The 23,705-nt window shown below is 40.8% G+C and overlaps 2 protein-coding genes across 2 annotated transcripts; both read right to left on the bottom strand.

The window, feature by feature from the left end:
* Positions 1 to 445: 445 nt before the first annotated feature.
* On the bottom strand, positions 446 to 17,176 carry hdac10 (histone deacetylase 10). Its single transcript, XM_034084227.1, has 20 exons — positions 16,908 to 17,176; positions 12,266 to 12,400; positions 12,089 to 12,185; positions 11,901 to 11,998; positions 11,151 to 11,255; positions 10,999 to 11,067; positions 10,779 to 10,905; positions 10,179 to 10,244; positions 10,040 to 10,099; positions 3,556 to 3,645; positions 3,196 to 3,302; positions 3,048 to 3,115; positions 2,632 to 2,866; positions 2,405 to 2,489; positions 2,236 to 2,321; positions 2,082 to 2,138; positions 1,889 to 1,967; positions 1,326 to 1,514; positions 768 to 927; positions 446 to 618 (listed from the first exon to the last, which is right to left on the bottom strand). Exons 1-20 carry the CDS (start codon positions 16,964 to 16,966, stop codon positions 587 to 589), a joined length of 2,004 nt encoding a protein of 667 aa, XP_033940118.1. The 5' UTR covers positions 16,967 to 17,176; the 3' UTR covers positions 446 to 586.
* A 2,122-nt stretch (positions 17,177 to 19,298) lies between these two features.
* Positions 19,299 to 21,846, bottom strand: aplnr2 (apelin receptor 2). Its single transcript, XM_034085818.1, is given in 6 exon segments — positions 19,299 to 20,018; positions 20,020 to 20,070; positions 20,072 to 20,257; positions 20,259 to 20,360; positions 20,362 to 20,724; positions 21,817 to 21,846. Coding segments are annotated over 6 exon segments (1,452 nt in total).
* Between the last annotated feature and the right edge of the window lie 1,859 nt (positions 21,847 to 23,705).

A 23,705-nucleotide genomic window follows, 5' to 3' on the forward strand; every position in this document is an offset into this window, starting at 1 on the left:
AATAGTCCTGCATTCAAATTGTACGTGATTGAAAATCGATAACAATTACCAGAAATGTACTTTATAATAAAACTCACCATGCAGAATGGTAAACTGAAGAAACTGCGAAATAAATGTAGTTTCTCAGAATTGTAACATCCTTAAATTCGTCACTTTTACAAAATTAGCAAACAGTAATTGACTGTATCATAATCAGGCAACAAATAAATGAGAAAATGTTTTGACAGAGATTTGAGAAAAATATAAAGAAATAAGAAATCTGTTTTTGAAATGTAGGGAGATAAAAATAATCACAATTGTATCATAACATAAACCGGTATTGTATTATATAGTATTCAAAGATGTGAGTGATGTTAATAAACCTCTAACAAGATAAATAAAAATGTTTTAATTTAGTTTGAGTAATCGTAAGCACTACAAATTAAGATGACAATCTATCACGAGGTTCATGTCCAAAAATCTGTTTATTCAAGAGGCACAATGGGAATGATTGAAGTTCTGTTTGGACAATAAAACCTTGCAAAAATACAACGTTTTATCAACACCTTTGATTGACTTGCTTCAAATTAAAGGAGCAGGATCGGCTTCAGTGCTCATCTCCTCTTTCAGTTTCTGGTGCTGTTTTAGGAGACAAAAGTGTATATTATTAAAGTACAAGTCATTTTAAACTCTGTTGGTGTCACATTATGTGTCATGTTTATTTATTTATGCTGCTGCTGCTGCTGCTGCTGCTGCTGCTGCTGCTGCTGCTGCTGCTGCGATTTCACCTGTAGTCTGCAGCAGCTTCCAGTCCACCTGCAGTCTGGTTCTTAATCTCTCCAACGCCTCCACGTCCTCCGGTAGAGGAGCAGGAAGCTTCCCCAGGGAGGGGGCCGCTTCCCCCAGGAGAGAGGAGGCGGTGGGGCCAACACACACACTCTCACCTTCCTGAAATTATAAAAGATAATTACATACTGCTATTTATATTTCCCGCAAATGAAGTTGTATTTCCACACTATCAAGGATTCATTAATTGTAAGGAAGTTTATTAAAGCTTAGCAGATTTCAGGCACAAAACGCAATTAAATTTTTTAGGTAGAAATACTGTAGATTTAAGAGGTGCAGAGGTATACGATCTAATGACCTTGGAAAAAGCAGTGGCAACAATATAAGTTTTGAGCTTCAATTTAAGAGAAAAAGAGTTATGGTGGAAGTCAACTTTTCTCCGTGTTCTGCAGTGAATACAAACTGAAAGCTTCTTCTCCATGTTTGGTCCTGACCCTGGGGACTGAATGAAACTCTGTCCCAGTCTGTACTTTTATCAAACCTGCTCCAGCCTTCCTTACCTGCATCAGCACCAGTGTGTGTCCCTGTGCGAGGCCCTGCAGCAGGCCCGTTAGTTGTTGCCAGGCTCCGTCACACAGCCCGCCGTCTGGAGCCCGGACCAGCAGGACCAGACTGGGGTCATACTCGTACCCCAGAGGCAGGAGGAGGCCCAGCACAGCCAGCATGAAGCCGGACACATCCCTGCAGCCCTGTGGGGGGGACAGACAAACACACAGGACGTGTTCACATGATAACAAATAAATAACAAACACATACCCTGCACTTAAAACACTTATTCACAGAGGGGCACAACCATGACGGCAATACTTCAATATATAGGATAATTACTTAAATACTCCAAAGTACATTGTGAAATCTCAACCTCGGGGTCATAATGTTGAAGCAATGGTGAAATGTGTTTTATGGCCAAACCTAAAACAGTATATGTTTACATTAAAAGTATATAGGGTTAAACATTTAGATATATTACTTAAGCCATATGTTGGCCACAATAGCGTCATGTTGACAATATGACAGAATTATCCAGATTATCGTATCCATTGCTCCAGATGAAGTACAGTACCTTCTTCAGACACACAGGAATATGATATTTGCTTTTCTGTTCCTCTTCCTTGTTGCTGAAGTGCACCAGGAGTGTTTTCCTAAAGATAGAAAGATTTCTGTCATCATCTTTGGGACAAATGTTTTTTTTATTTGCTCAAGAGGGATAAGTTGTATCAGAAAGTTATATTCAGGGACACAGAAATTATATTTACCCATCCTCTCTGTGATGAGTTGGGACCACCACGTCTCCAACACATACAACCAACACCCTGCATGAAGAGAAAGTGGGAACAAGTTCATTAAATATGAAGCTATTCAAGTTAAAAAATGCACTGTACATAATGGATTAGATCCACATTACTTTACCGGTTGCTGAGAGCAGTTGCAGCATGCTGGACAACACACGTCATCGCCATGGTGACGTTGTGGACCAAAGCCAAGCCATTGCAGATCTGCAAGGAGGTAATTAAATATAATGGCATCAGCTTGGAGCAGATCACATCCTGGCAAGAGACAAATAGTATCCAGACTGTACCTCATTCCTCTCCATTTTCTCCACGAGGGCAATAAGACTGGAGAGGGCTGGGAGAGCATCGCTGTCATCGTTAGGGAAATTCTCCCTTATTGTGGAAGAAAGTACACGTTTGTATACAAATCAAGATGAAATGATGATTATAAATATTGTTTTGAATTCATCTCTTTCTCTCATAAACTCATGTTGTGCCTAACTAAGAAATAAAGTTGATTATGATATAATGTTACCCGAGTTTGCTGGCTGTGACCGGGTCATCTGATGAGCTGAAGAGTTCACACCCCTCTGGGCAGGACACGCCATCAGGGAGGACTGAAGCTGTGCGGACAGGAGCAGGGACACGTCTCAGGGGCTCGGGCCACACCTCTTCTTCTGCACTTTTCTTCTCTTCTCCATTCTCCACTTTTCCTTCTTCTTCTGCTAATTGAGGACGCTTTGTGCTGAGATCAGAGGTGGGAGGCTCAGCTGGAGAAAGATGAAAGAAATACTTATTAAAGCGGTGAAAAGTCCAAGTTATGTCTGATTGAGCCTTCTAACAATATGCACCTGAATCTTAGACCAAACTGTCAGAAGCCATGTTGAATTGTGGGTAAAGTAGGTTCCCCTTTTAAGGAATAGCTCTAAAAGAATAATGTGGATGTTATACCTGCGTGTTTGAGGCAGGACCAGTACTTCCTGTGAGCCGATCGGCTACAGTGGAGGGACTCAAGTGCACTGAGAAAATAAAAACATTTATTCAATACAGTTAGAAAACACACTCACACATGGAACATCTAACTGACGACCAGACCCACCTTACACAGGGACCATCGAGGTTTGCAGGTCGAGGCGCAGGATCTCCGAGCAAAGTTTGAACAGTTTGACACACAGACTGGGGGAGGGAAGTCAAGTTGTATCCTCCCTGGAACAAAGCACATAATAAACATTTCACAACAGCATTTCCCCTCCAACAGGATGGTAGCAATATGCAGGACTTCCCCTTGGCTATGAAGAGTAACATAAATATGCACAAGCAATACATGTATTAATAGATTAGAGACTTGGTTAATGGGACAAACAACAAAACAACTAATGTCGTCTCCAGGAAAGCAGGTGTTAGTGAGTAAGTGAAATCGTTTTATATGCATGTGTTGATATTCAGTGCGTGGCCAGACCTCCAGCACAGCACACAGTTTCCCCCCTGCCAGATTCATCAGGAGGTGAGTGAGGTGGGCAAAGATGTCCGGGCTGGCACGCATTTCACCCTGAAAATAAAGAAAATCTAAATATGTTTAGTCAGACAGGGCACAGGGTTTTACAGCAGCAGTGTTTCCCATACATTGATTCATTTGTGGCGGGTAATCTCATACAAATAATTTAAAAAAAATATTATTGTTTTCTTGTTTACAGGGTTCATACACTTTTTCACCAATGATTTTCAATGACTTTTCCATGACTTCTTAATGACCTTTACCTCATTTTCCATGACCAAAAAAAAATGACCACTGAAAATGGTTTATTTGAACATGGAACAGGAAAATAAGGTCTGCATATGAAACATGTAGTGCCTATCTAAAACAAATCAAATAGTAGGCTTACTAGCTTCTACACGCTGAAGCAACGGTAGTCAGGGATGCAAACTCATCAGGTATGAAAAAGGTGACAAGGACCCGAGCCCCCCGATCCCACGGAATATCGGCTTTAAAATGAGGAATAACAGGATGTTAGCAGTCAGAACAACTAAAGCAGCAGTGTCAATAATAACAGAAACGCTAAAGAGTCACATCTAATAGAAATATATAAAAGCATTTATTTAAATTGTGTAGCAGTCAGTTTATAATTTTAGCAGCACTGTTGAGCATTTTGAAAATGTATTGTCATGCCTCTGTGCAAGGCTTAGTCTTTCTATCTTTATAGCCAGTGGTGTAAAGTAACTAAGTTCATACACTCAACAAGTACTATACTTGGGTACAATTTTGAGATACTTGTACTTTATTTAAGTATTTCAATGTTTTGCTACTTTGTACTTCTACTCCTCTACAGTTCAGAGGTACATGGTGTACTTCAACTCCTCTACAGTTCAGAAGTACATGGTGTACTTCTACTCCACTACAGTTCAGAGGTACATGGTGTACTTCTACTCCAATACAGTTCAGAGGTACATGGTGTACTTCTACTCACTACAGTTCAGAGGTACATGGTGTACTTCTACTCCAATACAGTTCAGAGGTACATGGTGTACTTCTACTCCACTACAGTTCAGAGGTACATGGTGTACTTATACTCCTCTACAGTTCAGAGGTACATGGTGTACTTCTACTCCAATACAGTTCAGAGGTACATTGTGTACTTCTACTCCTCTACAGTTCAGAGGTACATGGTGTACTTCTACTCCTCTACAGTTCAGAGGTACATTGTGTACTTCTACTGCACTACAGTTCAGAGGTACATGGTGTACTTCTACTCCACTACAGTTCAGAGGTACATGGTGTTCTTCTACTCCACTACAGTTCAGAGGTACATGGTGTACTTCTACTCCACTACAGTTCAGAGGTACATGGTGTACTTCTACTCCAATACAGTTCAGAGGTACATTGTGTACTTCTACTGCACTACAGTTCAGAGGTACATGGTGTACTTCTACTGCACTACAGTTCAGAGGTACATGGTGTACTTCTACTCCACTACAGTTCAGAGGTACATGGTGTTCTTCTACTCCTCTACAGTTCAGAGGTACATGGTGTACTTCAACTCCTCTACAGTTCAGAGGTACATGGTGTACTTCTACTCCAATACAGTTCAGAGGTACATGGTGTACTTCTACTCCTCTACAGTTCAGAGGTACATGGTGTACTTCTACTCCACTACAGTTCAGAGGTACATGGTGTACTTCTACTCCAATACAGTTCAGAGGTACATTGTGTACTTCTACTCTTCTACAGTTCAGAGGTACATGGTGTACTTCTACTCCTCTACAGTTCAGAGGTACATTGTGTACTTCTACTGCACTACAGTTCAGAGGTACATGGTGTACTTCTACTCCACTACAGTTCAGAGGTACATGGTGTTCTTCTACTCCACTACAGTTCAGAGGTACATGGTGTACTTCTACTCCACTACAGTTCAGAGGTACATGGTGTACTTCTACTCCAATACAGTTCAGAGGTACATTGTGTACTTCTACTGCACTACAGTTCAGAGGTACATGGTGTACTTCTACTGCACTACAGTTCAGAGGTACATGGTGTACTTCTACTCCACTACAGTTCAGAGGTACATGGTGTTCTTCTACAGTTCAGAGGTACATGGTGTACTTCAACTCCTCTACAGTTCAGAGGTACATGGTGTACTTCTACTCCAATACAGTTCAGAGGTACATGGTGTACTTCTACTCCTCTACAGTTCAGAGGTACATGGTGTACTTCTACTCCAATACAGTTCAGAGGTACATGGTGTACTTCTACTCCACTACAGTTCAGAGGTACATTGTGTACTTCTACTCCAATACAGTTCAGAGGTACATTGTGTACTTCTACTCCAATACAGTTCAGAGGTACATTGTGTACTTCTACTCACTACAGTTCAGAGGTACATGGTGTACTTCTACTCCACTACAGTTCAGAGGTACATGGTGTACTTCTACTCCACTACGGGATTATAACACCAGGACTCGTGAACACTGCCTCAAGTTGAAGAAACCTGTTAAACAAATGAATAAATAAATAAAAATAAGTGTATGCTCCTCATTTAGGTGATAATTCTTTAGCTACAAAGTTTTCGTATCTTAAATACTGTTTCATAGCAAACAAAAAAATGAAAGGAATTCAGGTTCATGAGATAAAGAAAAAGGCTAACCTTCAGTCTTTCATCCATTTTGAACAGCTTCTGCTGCTTTGTCCTAAAGCAACATATGAATAGCAATTATTTTTCTGAGAGAAGACAGGATTACAATGAACCAACTTTCTCATACCATTGTTACCAAAGTGTTATTTTCTAATCTTGCAATGTTTTTCACATTCCAAGCAAGTACTCAAGAGGACATACTGTAATTAGGCAAACAAAGCTTGTTGCTTAAAGTAAACTTGAACAATGCTAGTTATAGACTATATTTAATTTCCTGTTGAAATGTTTTGCCTGCAACTGTAAATACATTACTGTAAGTTTATATAAGTATACCTACATATGTTGAATTTTTATTTGCAACAAAAAATTATAATAAATTTGAGAAGTAAAGACTTTATTCTTCCTTAATTAGCTGTCCAAACTTACCCGATTTGATGAGTGTAGGTCTAGTGGTTTCAAATCAGGACCTGGTCTAATGTGGTCTACATGTAAAAAAAAGCACTGAAATCTCCCTTGTTTGTATTTTCACAAATAGAATAAAGGTTTCACAAATCTGAAACTGTGTTATAAAGAATCTTTAGCCTCCGTGGGATAATCCAGTCCAGATTTGATGAGTCTAGGTCTAGTGGTTTCAGATCAGGACCTGGTCTAATGTGGTCTACATGTAAAAAAAAGCACTGAAATCTCCCTTGTTTGTATTTTCACAAATAGAATAAAGGTTTCACAAATCTGAAACTGTGTTATAAAGAATCTTTAGCCTCCGTGGGATAATCCAGTCCAGATTTGATGAGTCTAGGTCTAGTGGTTTCAGATCAGGACCTGGTCTAATGTGGTCTACATGTAGAAAAATCATTGAAATCTCCCCTGTTTGTATTTTCACAAATAGAATTAAGGTTTCACAAATCTGAAACTGGGTTATAAAGAATCTTTAGACCATCTGGGATCATCCAGTCCAGATTTCATGTGTAGGTCTAGTGGTTTTAGATCAGGACCTGGTCTAATTTGGTCTACATGTGAAAAAAGCACTGAAATCTCCCTTTTTGTATTTTCCACAAATAGAATGAAGGTTTCACAAATCTGAAACTGTGTTATAAAGAATCTTTAGCCTCTCTAGGATAATTCCGTCCAAATAAATCGGCTATGCAGCGATTTAAGAGGTTCAAACACGGAGGATTGTTCGCTCAGCGCTGTAAATTAAATGTCCCTTAACTTTCCCCTTAACTGCCGAATCGGATGCTCTGAATCGGAAGCCAACTTCAGTGTCGTGTGCCACAGTGACTCCGCACAGTTAACGAACACACCGTAGATAATGTAGCTGACCCTCATCCCGGAGCAGCAGAGTTCAGCCGACAGGCAGGAAGACTCGAGCACACAGCTCGCGCTTCATAGATTAAAAAATAACACCATGCGCGTCATGATGGCACATAACAGCTCGCGACCGCAGATTATTTCGACGATTAGATAACATGTAAATCATATTTGACGCAACTTTAGTTACATTTCCATGACTTTTCCAAAACTTTGGGAAAAATATTGTTTTCCATAACTTTTCCAGGGCCTGGAATTTGCATTTTAAATTTCCATGACTTTTCCAGGTTTTCAATGACCGTACGAACCCTGTGTTTAACCTTTTTTTGTTGGTGGTCTAATGCAGGGGTTCCCAACCTTTATTGTGCCAAGGACCGGCAGATACATAAAAAAAAAAATCGCGGACCGGTTGTCAATTTTAACTGATTTTAATATTTACTCACCAGCAGGTAGCAACAGAGGCTAATTGTATGTAACAGACTGAACAAATACTAGAACAATATGCATCCAAAACATATTAACAACGTTTAAAAAAGAACCGGTGTCGTTTTTTGGTTTTTCGGAAAAACGGAAAACCAAAAAACGGACGTTATTCAGTTTTTAAACCAAAACGGGAAAACAGATAAATCAACGTTTTGGTTTTGTTTGTATGATTTACGGATAATCCAGTGAATGCTGGGAAAACGAGGGAGATGTCCGGTCGTGCGTGTGTGTGCGTGCGCGTGTGCGTGTGCGTGTGTGTGTGTGTGTGTGTGTGACACTGGCATTTGTTTTCAGAAGATATTATGATAGTGACGTTCGTTCCGGTGCACGTCCGACAGCATTTAGCACTACATCGAGATTAAGATTAAACTAATTTATTTTGGGAACAATATAGGCTATGGAGTTAGCCAGATGTGTGTAAATTACTGTTCATGGTCATTTGAAAACAAATGCCGGTGTCGGACAAACACACCGAACACACAGAGCTGAGCAGAGCACACACACACATCATGCGCCTTGGTGACTGGACATCTCCTTCATAAAACTAATAAAAGGGGGAGTAATCGAGCAGTTCGATGTGTGTAGAGATATATATGTGTGTGTGTGTGTGTGTGTGTGTGTGTGTGTGTGTGTGTGTGTGTGTGTGTGTGTGTGTGTGTGTGTGTGTGTGTGTGTGTGTGTGTGTGTGTGTGTGTGTGTGTGTGTGTGTGTGTGTGTGTGTGTGTGTGTGTGTGTGTGTGTGTGGTTAACACGTAGCAGCCTGCAGTCACTCGCTGTTCTGATGAAGGTAAACACAGCGAAGGCGGTGCGTAAAAAGGCACAGCTCTCGGCGCGCTGGTGCTGAGCGGAGTTATACGTCCTGCTGCCTCCTGATGCTGCCTGCAGCCATTTCATGAAGTGAAGGAGGTGTTCCTTCTATAAACAGCTGCGGGCAGCAGATACCGTGAGAGTCCCGGACATGAATTCATAGATCAAGGCAGACTGGTTTACTCTCCTGTTTTGCCAATCCGGTGCTTAAACAAAGGCAAGTGTATTTATATAGCACTTTTCAACACAAGGCAATTCAAAGTGCTTTACAAAAAAATGAAAGACATTAAGAAAATGGCATTTAAAATCAGTCATTAAAAAGAAAAGCTAATAAAATAAACATATAGCTCTACATGTGCTGGCCGACATGTCCTTAAAATGAAGTCCGAGTTTGAAATATATCTCAAATAATGTATGCACTGCTATTTCCCCACATAAACATAACAGTCTGCAATTAAACGGTTGTCTCCTGTGCGCTCCTCTTCCTACTTGGCGCACCGGTAACTTTCTCGTGAGCACGAGAGGCTGAGCCGCCGAATCCCTCGGAACATCATAAAAGCCATTTTCAACGGTTAGGCTACTGGATGAAATAATATGTCTGGTAGGCTATAGGTGCGAACATTAAACACTTTTTGAAAAAAATATTATGATAAAATATTTTTATATATTTATAATTCTGCAAATATTACGATAAACTCACAGCTATATCGCGGCCCGGCAGTAACACCTCCGCGGCCCGGTACCGGTCCGCGGACCGGGGGTTGGGAACCCCTGGTCTAATGGATAGTGATGTGGGCTGATGATCGGACGGTTGCTAGTTCAAATCCTGCCTGGAACACCACTACTAGGGTTCCCTTGAGTAACGCACTTAGCCCTCAGTTACTCCAGGGAGACTGTCCCTGTAATTGGTCTTTGTAAGTCGCTTTGGAATAAGGCGTCTGCTAAATTGTAAATTATATTTTTGGGAGAATAAACCCCACAGATCCTCAACTCCGGTGTGTCTCACGCATTAACAACGCAACACAGAGCAACAAAAACGTTGTCTGCTACAGCAGCCATGAACTCGCATGTATTTTCTTATTTGAGGGCGGGGGGGGGGTCGCCCACAAATAGAATCAAATTTTGTGGGAAACACTGAACAGTCACATTTCATTAGATGGAAGCGCAACAGGACATGAGTGCACACACATATCTGCTTCATTATTTCATTTTCTGTACCTCTGGGTCGCCGATGGCCGAGTCAAAGCCTGCACACACCAGGACCAAGTCGGGATTAAACTGCGATAAAGAATGCAGAATGATTAATATATTAACATTCATTTAATAGCTAAATGGGATTTCTTTCAAATTGGCTTACCTCGTATGCGACTGGCAGGAGCATGTGACAGAAGACTGAGAGATAGTCACTGTTCTTCATTCCCACCTGAAACAGCACAATGGGAAACCATTATAAAAACATTCAAATGTAAAAGCTCATTTGAAATCAGTAATAAAAGGGTTTTTTATGAGATTACCCGCCACAAATGAATTCGCTATTCAATAACTGGATTAAATGTTTTTAAATCAAGCGCAAATAATACAGCAATATTTTCAGATTTCAGCTTTTAAAAAAAATCAGTAACGCTGCTTGTTTGTTTTATTGTATTACCATTATTTTTTACCGGGGGGTCAGACAAAAAAAGCTATTTAAAAGACCATGTTGCGGACTATTAACGTATGATAAGAGTTTATTCTAATTTTTTTTAAATACATTCAATAATTATTTGATTAACCAATTTAGATGATGGATAATTAACTTAATTGCCATACTTTTCTTGAATTGTATAAAGAAATTAATTGTTATTATTGTTTCACTTCTCCTTCAACTTATTCTCTCAGTAAATACAAAAGATAAAACAATTAATGTGGCCTAGCAAATTAAAAACTGTGACTTTTAAGTATTTCTGTGGTTACTTACTTTGTTCCACGGCACATTTATATTGAATCCCTCTCCTTTCTCTTTGCCAACATTGTCGTAGTCGGATTCTCTGAGTTGAGGCCAGAATTTCTGATGCTCGTAGCGGTGCCATGAGAAGTAGAGCACGCTGTGAATAACAATGTAGTATGCATCATTTATAATGATAGAGGAAAACATCCAGATAGCAATTCAGGTCCTTCAGTCAAGAGGAATGACTCGCCTTGGATCATCTTCAAAAGAGTACTGCACCCCTTGGCCGTGATGCACATCCCAGTCAACTATCAACACCCTGGAAATATATTTTAAAAAGTAAATACGTATATTTTGGCCCAAATTATAAAGAAGATCTTGAATGGATTAACCAAGAAATACCTTTTAACCCCATATTTCTGCTTGGCATAGTGAGCTGCTATGGCCACATTATTGAACACACAGAATCCATTGGCAGCACTGCGCATACTGTGGTGTCCGGGTGGTCTGTGAAATGAAAGGAAGGGGGTTTACGTGTCAGGGTGTATTTGCAGGAATTGATCAATCATTTAGCCAATACAGAAAACGAAAGCATGATGACATACAAACGCTTAGTATTTAGTTTATTATGATATTAAAAGTAGAAAAGGAAGTCAATGTATGAATCTGAGAAGCTAAAAAAAGAATAGCTGGTATTTGGTAAAGGCTGCCTTAATGATATTCAATCTAAGAATCCCATTACTATCTTTAAAAGTGTATTAATGTCAACATTCTCAAATAGATCAGATAGCCCTGATTTACTAAGATTTACTTATTAGCTGATTATTCCACAATATTATCATTTACCATTTTTTAATTAAGAAAATATTGTAATGAATACCGATTGTTGTTCACGTTTCATCCCAGCTGTTCATATTATAATCGATTTACTTAGTGAGACTGTGCAGAAAGTGTTTAGTTTGACATGAAGCATTAGTAAAAACACTGTCTAAATCATCAGAGATATGATCAAATAATGACATTCCTATCAACCTATCAATACATGGACTAAACCTTTCAGCATTCAATCTGAACAAAACCATCAACCGTACAAGAGATAGACTCATACACATGAATTGTAGCATCAGCGTTAATATCAGCTTGTTCTCTCACCTGACCAGAGCCATGCCGTTCCTCACCTTCCCCGTCATCACACTGTCCACCAGCTGCAAAGAGGCGCCTGCAGCCAGCTTGGCACAGTGATAGATGTTCTAGGACAGAAAAAAGGAGTATTAATAGATATTAAAAATAATAATAATAATAGCTACCACTCAATAAGAAAAAGTATGTTTCCGACTTACTGGATGGAAGTAGACGTCCCCATACTGCAGGGTCAACTTCTGCAGGTCCTCCAGAGTCATAAAGGGGGTCTTCTTCACCGCCTCCAAGTACTCCTCACTTTTAACGTAGCAAAGCACATAGCTGAGTGGCTTTGGGATATTATGTCAGCCTCACACAGAGGAAGAGCAATGACTGACCTGTGAACCAGCAGGATGTCTTCATCTGTTGCCTCGCGGACAGGTACAGAGACGCATCGATCAGCAAGACCCGAGTTTTTCAAAGCTTCATAACTCACTATCAGACGCTCAGGTACCTCGATCTTACATACAGGGCTGGAGAGAAAAAAAATCTAAATTATATTCCATGTAGTATGATATTAAGATTTCTATTTTCGTGTTGTTTTGATCTGTAACTCAACATCATTTGTACATGTCTTTTTGTCAGTAGTGGTTAAAACATTTCTCTTTAACACCTATTGTGCACAGGCATCCTAAAATACCAAGAAAAAAATGGGTTGAAATTAAGCTCAAAACAATTGGATACTACCCTGACTAATACAAATACAAAATGTAGTATTTAAAAAAACAAAACAAGATGAATTGGGGCCGGAAATGCCTAGAAATGTGTGTATAATAAATGTGCAAAAATGACCATATTGCAGACACAAAGAGCCCAATACCTCCTTAAACATGTGGCTCAACAGATCAAGCTAGTTTGAATAATAAAATGCTAATTGTCCATACATTTGCACTACATCAGCGTTTCTCAAAGTGTGGGGCGCGCCCCACTGGTGGGGCGCAGAGATGTGATAGGTGGGTCGCGAATGGACGCGATGAACGGGAGATAATTTTTTTTTATTTAAAAAATAAAATAAAAATTGGACCTCAGGCCGGAATCGAACCTGGGTCCTCACGGGCGGTAGTGGATTATTACAGCCGGAGCCTCGCAACGGTGGTGGACTTTCATAGCACCGCTGCACCGGACCTGCCGGAGCCGCCAGAGCCTCGCAACGGCGGGTGTTTGCGGCGGCGGATGCGGTACTGGCGCAGCGGCGCTGTGAAAGTCCACGGCCCACCTATGCCAGAGCCAGCGGCCCACCAACGGCAGTGGCCCAACGGGAAAAGTCCCGAATCTCTTGATGGCCAATCCGAGCCTGCTCACACACACACAACCAGGGGCGGATCTACCGGGGTGGCATGGGGTGGCAACTGCCACCCTAAACAATAGCCTTGCCAACCCAGCTGCCACCCCAGTTGGCATCTTTGTTTTGAAAGAAAAGTTGTGGCTCATCGGACATTTATGAGAGAAAGTCTCTAATGTCCGAGTGCAAGTGAATGCAGCACAAGATGCACGTCATGTAACCCCTCCCCCGGTCCTGGCGCGAGAGTGGAAATATGATTGGTGGCGAATTCACTTGAACGGGGGGACGGCGCAAAACGAGAAGCCTTTCGGACCCAAGCACTGAAGGAATGAGGTAGTTGCGGTCTACAATGACAGAGAAGAGAATGTCAAGTTTGGCTGTACTCAGCATTGAATCAAAACGCACTATAGCTGTTGATCTTAATAAGTTTGTGAAGCGTTTTGCTGAACAAAATAGTAATCGCCACATTCAGCTGTAATAGACATGCCAACTTGATGCTCTGCTCACGGATGACTCGATGAGAATAACGAACCGTTAAGATGATGACCTTGTATTCGTGTATATATATTTTTTCTTTGAGGGGGTCTGCCCCCAAAAAACAGTTTTAAGTCCTGAAAAAGTAAAATAAGACGGTGTGTAAAACTACACTGCCCAGCCAACAGAAAGTAACCACTTTGATTTAACTAGGCCAGTAGGTAAGGACCTTCCACTGGATAATAACTGCAGCGATGTATTTGTTTTAGCTGAATACACGTTTTTTAACCCTAACTGATGCAGTTAGTCACTTCTTTAATGTTTGTTCTTTCTGATGTAAAGTCAAGGTTGTAACTGTATATCAATAATGATATCATTACTTGTTTTTCAAATTTGAAGGAGGGTGAGCAAGCATCTTGATGAACATTCATCATTAACTCCTCCAAAAAATATAGTTTATTCAATAATAAATGAATATGTGAATCATAACAGTTCTTCACTATATCTGTAAAGCGTCTTTGAGCACCTGTAAAAACGCTAACAAATTAAATCTATTATTATTATTATTATTTATTAACAGTGATTGACAGCTGATAGGAATAATATGATTGTTAATAGTATCATATTCATTCAGACAAACATCGATGAGACAGTTAATTAATGTACTTATTGCAGCAGTTTGCATAGATTTGGTACCCCTGCTGGTCTAAGAATGAGACAAACTCATTCAGTTAAAATTCATTAAATTACGTCTGCCACCTTGTAAGGCTTTACTGATGTGCCACAATAATATCACCTATGTGATTGAGTTAAAATATTAGTATTGTGGCTTTCCAAGTTAACATTGATTGTAGGGGTGTAACGGTTCACAAACATTTCGGTTCGGTACGTACCTCGTTTTTAGGTCACGGTTCGGTTCAGTACGTTTTCGGTACAGCAGAAAAAATTATCACAAAACATTAAATATTTTTTTTTAATTATTATTAAACTGTGACTAATGTATTCAAATAAATACAAATAAAATAAACATTAAGGTGCAGCATTTCGATGAACTGAAATAATCTGTATTTGAACTGTACTACCTAAGCAGCCAGCTTGACATTAGGACTTGCTTGTCATTGTATTTTCATGTTGTTTAAAGAAAGATGAACTTGTCCACATTGCTTGCTGAAATGGCAGATCTGCTGGCACTAACAATGTCTCCTGCTGTGGAGAACACCCTCTCGCTAGGGACAGTGGCAGCAGATACAGCCAGGTAGCGCTTTGCTAACATAAGGATATTTGGCGTTTGTAATAGCTTTGGCTCGGTCTGAACTTTCTGCGAGTGGTGGAGGCTTACATGCTAGTGGGATTTAGGTTTGCACTTCAGTCTTTTTTCTTTTGGTACCGGTGATATTCACATTCGGGTGATGCCTTTTCAAATGAGTGTGATGTATTGCCAGCCGCGCAATGTTAGTTGAACAATGCCGACAAACATCTTTGGTTCGGTCCACCTGTCTTTGTCCGTCATCCTTGTACGTAACTGCGAAACCAAAATGTTCCCAAACCGGAGACTTCAATGATGCTGGAGGATTTTTCAGCTCAACTTTATCGGCATTCGCCATTTCGACAGTTCCTCAAATTACTGACTACATTTGAACGCATCCCTGTGACCAGCTCTCATAGTATGCCTCTCGTCCAATTAAATGACTTGGTCGCTCTATGATATATACCTGAGATTACTTCCAGAACGTTGTTCATGTTCTCAATTTTTTACGTTTAACGCTATATTCGTTCGGTACACACGTGTACCGAACCGAAGGGCCCGTACCGAATAATTTCAGTACGGGTACGTGTACCGTTACACCCCTAATTGATTGATATGATTGCGATTTAAAATCAGCATATACTTCTGTCAGGGGATGCCACCCCTCAAAATCTCCTGCCACCTTCTTGCCCCGCCATGAATATTTGTCTAGATCCGCCCCTGCACACAACTGAAACCAAAGTCATTTGCAGACATATGTAAAAATCTCTCATACACACATGTGAAACGCTCTCACACAAAGACACAACAGCGTTGCAGTCAGGAAGAAAAGCAATGTGGAGCGGCACCTCACCACTTCATAAGGAGTTTAACCGTGACACTTTTCGAAATCCCGTTTGTGTCCCCCCGCTTTACAAATAGGCCTATGTTTATTATTATTTTTTAACGCAAGTCATCATCACCACGGAGGAGCACACAGCCTCTGTGAGCGAGTGAGACACAGAGACAGAGACCGAGAGAGAGAAAACACACCTTTATCTATTTAATATAGCCTAGTACAAAATAAAGTAAGAAATCATTCCAATGTGTAGGCTACTATAGGACAGTAAACAGTTTAAAAGGGGAGTGATTAGTAATGCATAAATAAAAAGAAAGAATGCTAACTAGGTAACATAAGATAAGAATACACAAGTTTAAATGATTTGTTATCTTGATCATATTCTAAAGATGTTTGGATTATTGAAAAGTATACAGCTCCCTTTCATAGAGTGTTGAGAGATGTATCCATAAATTCATTTTGTGCTCAAAGTGCACCAGATTGATGCATTTAACTTCAACATTTAAAAAAAAAAAATCATACATTTTCTTTTCACTGAAAACGGGTCCCACAGACCCAAACAGCCCACAAATGTTAAAGGTAAGCATATAATAATGTTAAAATGTGCTAAATATATACACTGCAAAAAAACTGAAAAAGAGGAGTACTGGGCATTCCCCACCTGTTCAAAGTGGGGAATGCCAGAAGAAGTTTGAGAACCACTGCACTACATTAACATAGCAATAGGAGACAGCGGGCAAAGAGCACTGGGTGCAATGTAACAAATAAACCGCATGAGAAAGATATTTTAGAACTTTTTTTTTTTAATAAATAAATACTGATAAAATGAGGGTGCTCCTCAATAACCACCCCGGCTAGCTACAACAAACCGCAACTCTAGTTTCTACCATTACTTGAAGGCACAAACGAATGACTTATCTAAAGTAACTATTAACCATTTCCTGCACTCTGTTTAACACACATTTACTAATCCGTGACACCCTTTGGACTCAGAAAGATAACGTTACATTCACACACGTTGATTAACCAATAGCTAGCTAACGTTAGCCGAGGCAAACTCCAGTAACTTTAACGAACACACCACTTTATATATAAGCATAGAGACATTGTGTCTTTACTCCTGTCATGTCGATTACTTACTCAACCCAGAGCAGTTTGTATTTGGTCATCTCCTCATCGTAAATCAATGCTGTTCCCATCTTCAGTACTTTTCGGACGGGCTGCAGCACTTTCTGTAAATTAGAAACTGTTCCTAATATAAGCGGTGCACGAAGTAACTGGACAGAGAATCAATGAATTAAGCTGCTGTTATCAGACTTTCACCGTAATGTGAATAGTTTACTGATAGCTCGAGCCGCCCTTTCTTTCTGCATGAAAACAATGTGGACATCTGAGTCTGATGAAGGTTGTCAAACTGTTTGATGGAGCACTACCGCCACCCTCTGGACGGGGTCTGGTACTTGAAATATTACTTATTTTAAATAGCAAAATGCAAGTTATCTAACGTACAATATACTGTTATTACTATGTGCAATAGAGTGCCTTTTCACGTGCAATCCACATCTGTACATATTGTCCTCAACCATGTTAAGTGTAGTTATGTTAGCTGTATTCATTGTAACCTTCTAAGGGTTGTTGCATTTATTTTAGTCTTATTTGTTTGTTTTATTCTATATAATATGTTACACCTACAGGACCAGCACAAAATAAATTACGTTGTGCCTTAATAATGACAATAAAGTTCTTGAATCTTGAATCTGACCAGTAGGGAGTAGCAGCCTATAGGCTACACTTTGCGGTTGATAGCTGGTAGTTCAACTATATTCATATTTGCATAGTGATTGAAGTAAGGCAAGGCAAGGCAAGTTTAATTATATAGCACCTTTCAACACAAGGCAATTCAAAGTGCTTTACAAAAAACGAAAGACATTAAGACAATGGCATTTAAAATCAGTCATTAAAAAGAAAAGATAATAAAATAAACAAAAAGAAAAATTACATGGATAAAAGTTACAGTGCAGTTTAAGATGTGAATAGTCCAATTAAAAGCAGCGGTAAAAAGAAAGTCTTCAGCCTGGATTTAAAAGTAGTCAGAGTTGCAGCGGACCTGCAGGTTTCTGGGAGTTTGTTCCAGATATTTGGAGCATAATAACTGAACGCTGCTTCTCCATGTTTAGTTCTGACTCTGGGGACAGACAGCTGACCAGTCCCTGAAGACCTGAGAGATCTGGATGGTTCATAATTTAGCAGGAGGTCAGAAATGTATTTTGGGCCTAAACCATTCAGTGCTTTATAAACCAGCAGCAGTATTTTGAAATCTATTCTTTGACACACAGGAAGCCAGTGTAAAGACTCCAGAACAGGAGTGATGTGATCCACTTTCTTAGAGTCAGTGAGGACTCGAGCAGCGGCGTTCTGAATCAGCTGCAGCTTCCTAATAGATGTTTTAGTGAGACCTGTGAAGACACCATTGCAGTAGTCGAGTCTACTGAAGATAAAAGTATGGACAAGTTTTTCCAAATCCTGCTGTGACATTAGTCTTTTAATCCTAGATATGTTCTTTAGGTGATAGTAGGCTGATTTAGTAACTGTTTTAATGTGACTGTTGAAACTCAGGTCAGAGTCCATGACTACACCTAGATTTCTGGCTGTATCTGTTGTTTTTGAACATTGCACACTGAAGCTCAGCGCTAACTTTTATACGTTCTGCCTTGGCTCCAAAAACCATTACCTCAGTTTTTATCTTTGTTTAATTGGAGAAAGTTCTGACACATCCAGTCATTGATTTGTTCAATGCACTAGTAGTTAACTTAAATGACTATTTTGTCATTTCCTGGCAGGTCAATTACTAAAACTACGAACCAGTTTGAGACATTAAAGCATTTGATTGAGGTCTGACTTCAATCTGTGGACCTTTGCTGCATGTTGTCCACTTATTCTCCCCCTTTCCATTATATCTGTTGTCTTTGTACAAACATAGTTAAACCAAAATGACCCTTAAAGAATCAATACATATGTATGTGTTTACTTTTCTAGCAGCTGAACTTATTTGGCTTGCTATTTGAACCACATGTTTAACATATGTGCTTTATTTTCTCACAATTAAAAATACAAATACGTGTTTACATTATTAATATTTTTAATAGAAAAAACAACAGTGCAACACAAGTCAATAAACAACTCACAGTATAAATGAAAATATAAAAGCAGATCACATGTCATGATAACATTTGACCATCAACTATCTTTTAGGAAGGGTTGGCATCTTTCCTGTGGGAAATATGTACATCGGAATTTCATTTATGAACTCATTCATGTTAATTTGATCAGGATGTTTATTTAGAAAATATCGACCTTTGACTCAATGTCTTCCAGTTGCTTGGAAACTCAAGTCATTTGTCGATATATACTGAGCAACTGCAGAACACCATATCACATCCAACCCTTCCTTATTGTCAACAAACACATTGACTTGATGTCCTGGCTCCTTGATGTTTAATTAGATATGATCTTTAATTTCAAGCAGTTATCTCAGCAATCATCCCCGCTCAGCCTCTCCTCTTCTCCCTCCTCTGTCCTATCTGCTGTTTCCTCTTGTGTTCTTGTGGGACAAGCTGAACTCCTTTCCTCTTTCTCTTCCTCTCCTTCATCCTTCTTCCCCTCCCTTCCCTCTCCTCCCCTCCTGCTTGACCTACACAACAAGAGAAGGGCTCCCCTGCACCTCTTCCTGAACGAGGGGTCGCAGGCAGCGTACAGTAGAGGGTTAAGGCAGGAGTTGAGATAAGCTAAACATGTGACGTACGGCTGAGCAGCCAGTACAATCTGATCCAAAGAGCAGGAGTACGGGACATAACCAAACTCCAGCAGCATGGAGACAGTCTTATTAACATGCAGGGGCAGCCAGCACAGGAAGAAAGCCAATACTAGAGTGACGATGACCCTGAGGAGTCTTTGCTGGCGCCTGCGGTCAGGGCGAGGGCCCCGTCCAAAATGTCTGCTGAGGAGCTTGGCCAATGAGCAGTAGCAGACCAGCAAGATGACAAGAGGAAGCAGGAAGCCAATTAGAGTTGATTTAAGACTCAAAGCAGCCGCCCACCACACCTCTGCCCTCTCTCGATCCGCCTCCTCCAGATCTGCTCCAATCAGCATGGAGTAATCCATCTGGCAGATGAGGATGACTGATCCAGAGTCAGTGGTAGGATGAATTTCTTCATAATCATAATAAGACTCAGGGTCCAGCTCCCTGACAGAAACGCAGCAGCAAACCAGGAAGTGCCAGCACCCCTGCCAGCACCCACACCCCCTCCAAGTACCCACAATGCCCTGCTGGGGCAGCTCTGTGGGGCGTGGTGGCTGGAGTGGCGTCTCCCAGTCAGAACCCAGTACCGCTCCACACTGAGCATGCTCAGACTGAACACGCTGGCGTACATGTTGAGCGCAGTGAGGAAGCTGCTGATCTGGCAGAGGGGCTGCCCAAAAGGCCAGTGGTTAGCCCATGGCCGTGTACACCGCCCACAGAGGGAGAGTGACGAGGAAGCAGAGGTCAGCCAATGCCAGGCTGGCTATCAGGGAGTCTGTGAGTGAGCGGGGGGGGACGGGGGATGTTGGGAGGATGAGAGGAGGAGGCGGAGGAGTGAGAGGAGGGTCTTTGTTCTGATGAAGGTCCATCTGCTTTCTTCTGAGGAGATCCACCAGTGTTGCTAATGCTCTGCTGTCTGATTCTGATCAGGCCAGTGAAACAGGTCTTTCCGCTTCCCCTTCCATCGGGTCGGTCCAGGTAGGCCCACAACACCAGGCCGTTGCCGAGGCAACCAACCAAAAAGGCCAGCAGGTAGACGGACGGGATGATGGAGAAGGAGGGAGACCAGTCGCTGTAGTCGCAGTGGAAGAGGGCAGGGGGGAGAAGGAGAGGGGGAGGTGAGGAAGTCTGACATCTGTGCGTCCGTCTGCTAAGTTTCTAAATATAATGAATCGCCATTGTCATCTCTGGCATCCCAATACTGAAGAAAAGTCCAAACGCCTGCACTGGTACTATTGTTCCAGGGGCCGAAATTCCAGTAGGAGATGAGTCCCTTGTTCAGTCTCACAGAAGGTTAAGTTGGATGATCTAAAAGTAAAATAAAGCAATGAGATTCTCAACTGAAAACACTGTACGTGCACAGCTCATAACAACAAGTCAAAGTTTTAGCAACAGACATCTTACTTTAGGAATTGTGTCACGGCATTTTGGACTAATCTGCCAGAGAATGTTGCAAACAGACTTTTCTTAACATGCAAACAACAAAAGGGCTTCAGTGCACGTGAACTGTGTGTCCCCGTCTTGCTCATGCTGTTGTATGTTCTCTGTGCAAAGATGTCAGATGACTTAAGGCGACTTTAAAGCAACATTCTGGATCAAACACACAAATAGACAGATTCCACACTGCACTAAAGCAGGAACATCACATACAGTGAAGCAAGGGGACCTTTGCCAGGCATTGATAAACTATTGGTAAAAATAGCAGCATGTGAATTTTATGTCTGTTCTGCATTTCCTTTGCAATATCTGGACGACTACAGCTTTTATAAAACATCCTGGCTGTCTGGACTAAATGAAGAACTGCTGATGACACCTACCTCAGGCCACTTCATAAGATTGGATGACAAAATCCTTTTTCGAGACGCTGTGATAATTGGGTGATGATCATTGTGGATCAAATTCAGCCGCTGTCCTCTCCTCCTGACTTCTCTTCTTTCACTTTCTCTCTGCCACTTTCCCTCCTCGTCCTCTCTACATCTATACTGAGCCGGCTGAGGAAGGTGTGTCTTCCCCTGAGTCTGAATAGATAGCACAGTCCTCCATACACACACATGCACACCCCCCCCCCCCCCCCGCCTTTGTTTCTTAACCAGAACCACCCCAGCAGAGGACTTACGAGACCTGCAAACAACCCCCCCCCCCCCCCAACTACCCAAACACACACACCTCCCGCGAGACACAATAACATCACCCATCCTTCCCCCTGCAAACACACACACAACCTGAGACTCACAAATAGAAAACACAAACAGATTTCCCACAATCCTCTAGGCTGCCCATATTCTCAACGCACATACAGAACACAGATGTGTGCAAACACTAACACACTCTTTTGTTGTGTTTCCCATGTTCAAACACACACAGTGTATACAGTGGTTAAATGTAACAACCCACACAAACAGCCCTCACTTTCCCTCACAAAGAACGGGAAAGTGGATGCATGATACAGCCTGCATGCATATATTTAAAGGGCCTTTAAACCATTACTCTGGACACACCTGGTTTTAAAAACACAGCTGTGTCATCTTCTGCCAAAAGATTCAATGTGAACATCTTTTTAAAGTACAGTCTGTAGTGTGAAGTACATTGTTGAGGTAGTACACTTTACCTGAGCATACTACTTCTACTCCACTACATTGTAAAGGGACATATTCTACTGTTTTACTTCACTGCACTTATTTGACACACATAAGTTAAGAGCTACTTTGATTAGACCTCTTAAATAAAAAAGTGTATTTGTGTTACAAGTTGGCAAAGACACAACATTTGTGTCATAGTTACAGCCATTGCTGTTATTTGTTACTTGTACATTGTCTCCTTATCCCTCATACGTGATACAGCCATTTGCAAACACAGGAGAGATAGTAGTATGGCTAGCAGGGCTGCCAGTCAAGTTTTATCATCTTATCAGAGTAATGTTTTGAAAAGTGGACCACAAGTGGAATATAAATGAACTAGATAACTGGACAGTAATATTTTCAACTTTATTGAGAAAAGAGAAGATATTCATACTGACCAGTAACTGTCTTCCTAATCAACTGCAGAATATATTTTTTGTACTCAAATTATACGCATACGTAAGGTGATTTGATAGAGCTGTTGTTGTTTTACAGCATTTTAAAGTACTGTTTCCCTGTTATCTAATCTTAGGTATTTGATGGATGGACAGAGGGATGGATGGATGGACACTACAGGTCAGTACGGGGTTACAGTGTAAACAGTGGAAGATTGTCCGATAGTGAACAGGAAGTGTTTGTTACCACAGGGGCAGAGGTCACACTGCCATCAACTGTTGTTATGGGAAACAGATGTTTCTAAAAACATTCCACTCTCTCTCTCTCTCTCTCTCTCTCTCTCTCTCTCTCTCTCTCTCTCTCTCTCTCTCTCTCTCTCTCTCTCTCTCTCTCTCTCTCTCACTCACTCACTCACACACACACACACACACACACACACACACACACACACACACACACACACAATGAAAGAAAGGCAGGGTAAATACAACTGTTTCATTGAGAATCCAACTGTTGGGGAGGATGCGCTGTGGGGTAACACACAGCTGTACGACATTAAAATACTGCATACAGATCAAGGGTTGGTATTGATAGATACAGATACGAGCACCTCAACATGCTTGACACTACTGTTTGCATAAAACATTATCTATTTGGGTTAATTATCAGATATTGTAGCAAATATGTATACTCAGTAGATTGAAACATAATTTTAACAGTATGTATCTTAAAAGAGTATGCATTACAATTGTTAATAGTTTATGGTTCATGGGGCTTTAAATAAACACCTAGATATAGCTTGGTGCTAAAACATGCAGCGGCTTTGCTTAATTGCATGAGTATCAATTACCAGAAGGTTTAAAAACAAGTCTTTAGGCCGGTAAAGAACTTAGATTGGAAACCTGTAACGTCTGAGCTCATCTGACATTTGTGCAATGCGGCTTGAATGAAAGGTTTCAAATATTAAACATAATAAATGACTGTTTTGGGCATAATTCTGTCATTTTTACAGCTGACTCATTGAAGGAAATCAAAGGTGTTATTTAATAATGGCTTACAGGAACATTGTGTGTAAATGGAGCAGAGTCACCATTAATGTTATTGGTCACATGTGTGCTGTGAAAC

This window comes from Pseudochaenichthys georgianus, chromosome 6 (assembly GCF_902827115.2).
Source record: "Pseudochaenichthys georgianus chromosome 6, fPseGeo1.2, whole genome shotgun sequence".
NCBI classification, from domain to species: Eukaryota; Metazoa; Chordata; class Actinopteri; order Perciformes; family Channichthyidae; genus Pseudochaenichthys; species Pseudochaenichthys georgianus.

Bases quoted from the DNA above. Each gene is read 5' to 3' on its own strand.
- hdac10 (XM_034084227.1), bottom strand. From the start codon at position 16,966: ATGGGAACAGCATTGATTTACGATGAGGAGATGACCAAATACAAACTG. The intron at 11,256-11,900 runs GTGAGAGAACAA...TTCATTTCACAG, and splicing joins AACGGCATGGCTCTGGTCAG to ACCACCCGGACACCACAGTA. The intron at 1,515-1,888 runs GTACTGTACTTC...TCCCCCCCACAG, and splicing joins TTCCTGTGTGTCTGAAGAAG to GGCTGCAGGGATGTGTCCGG.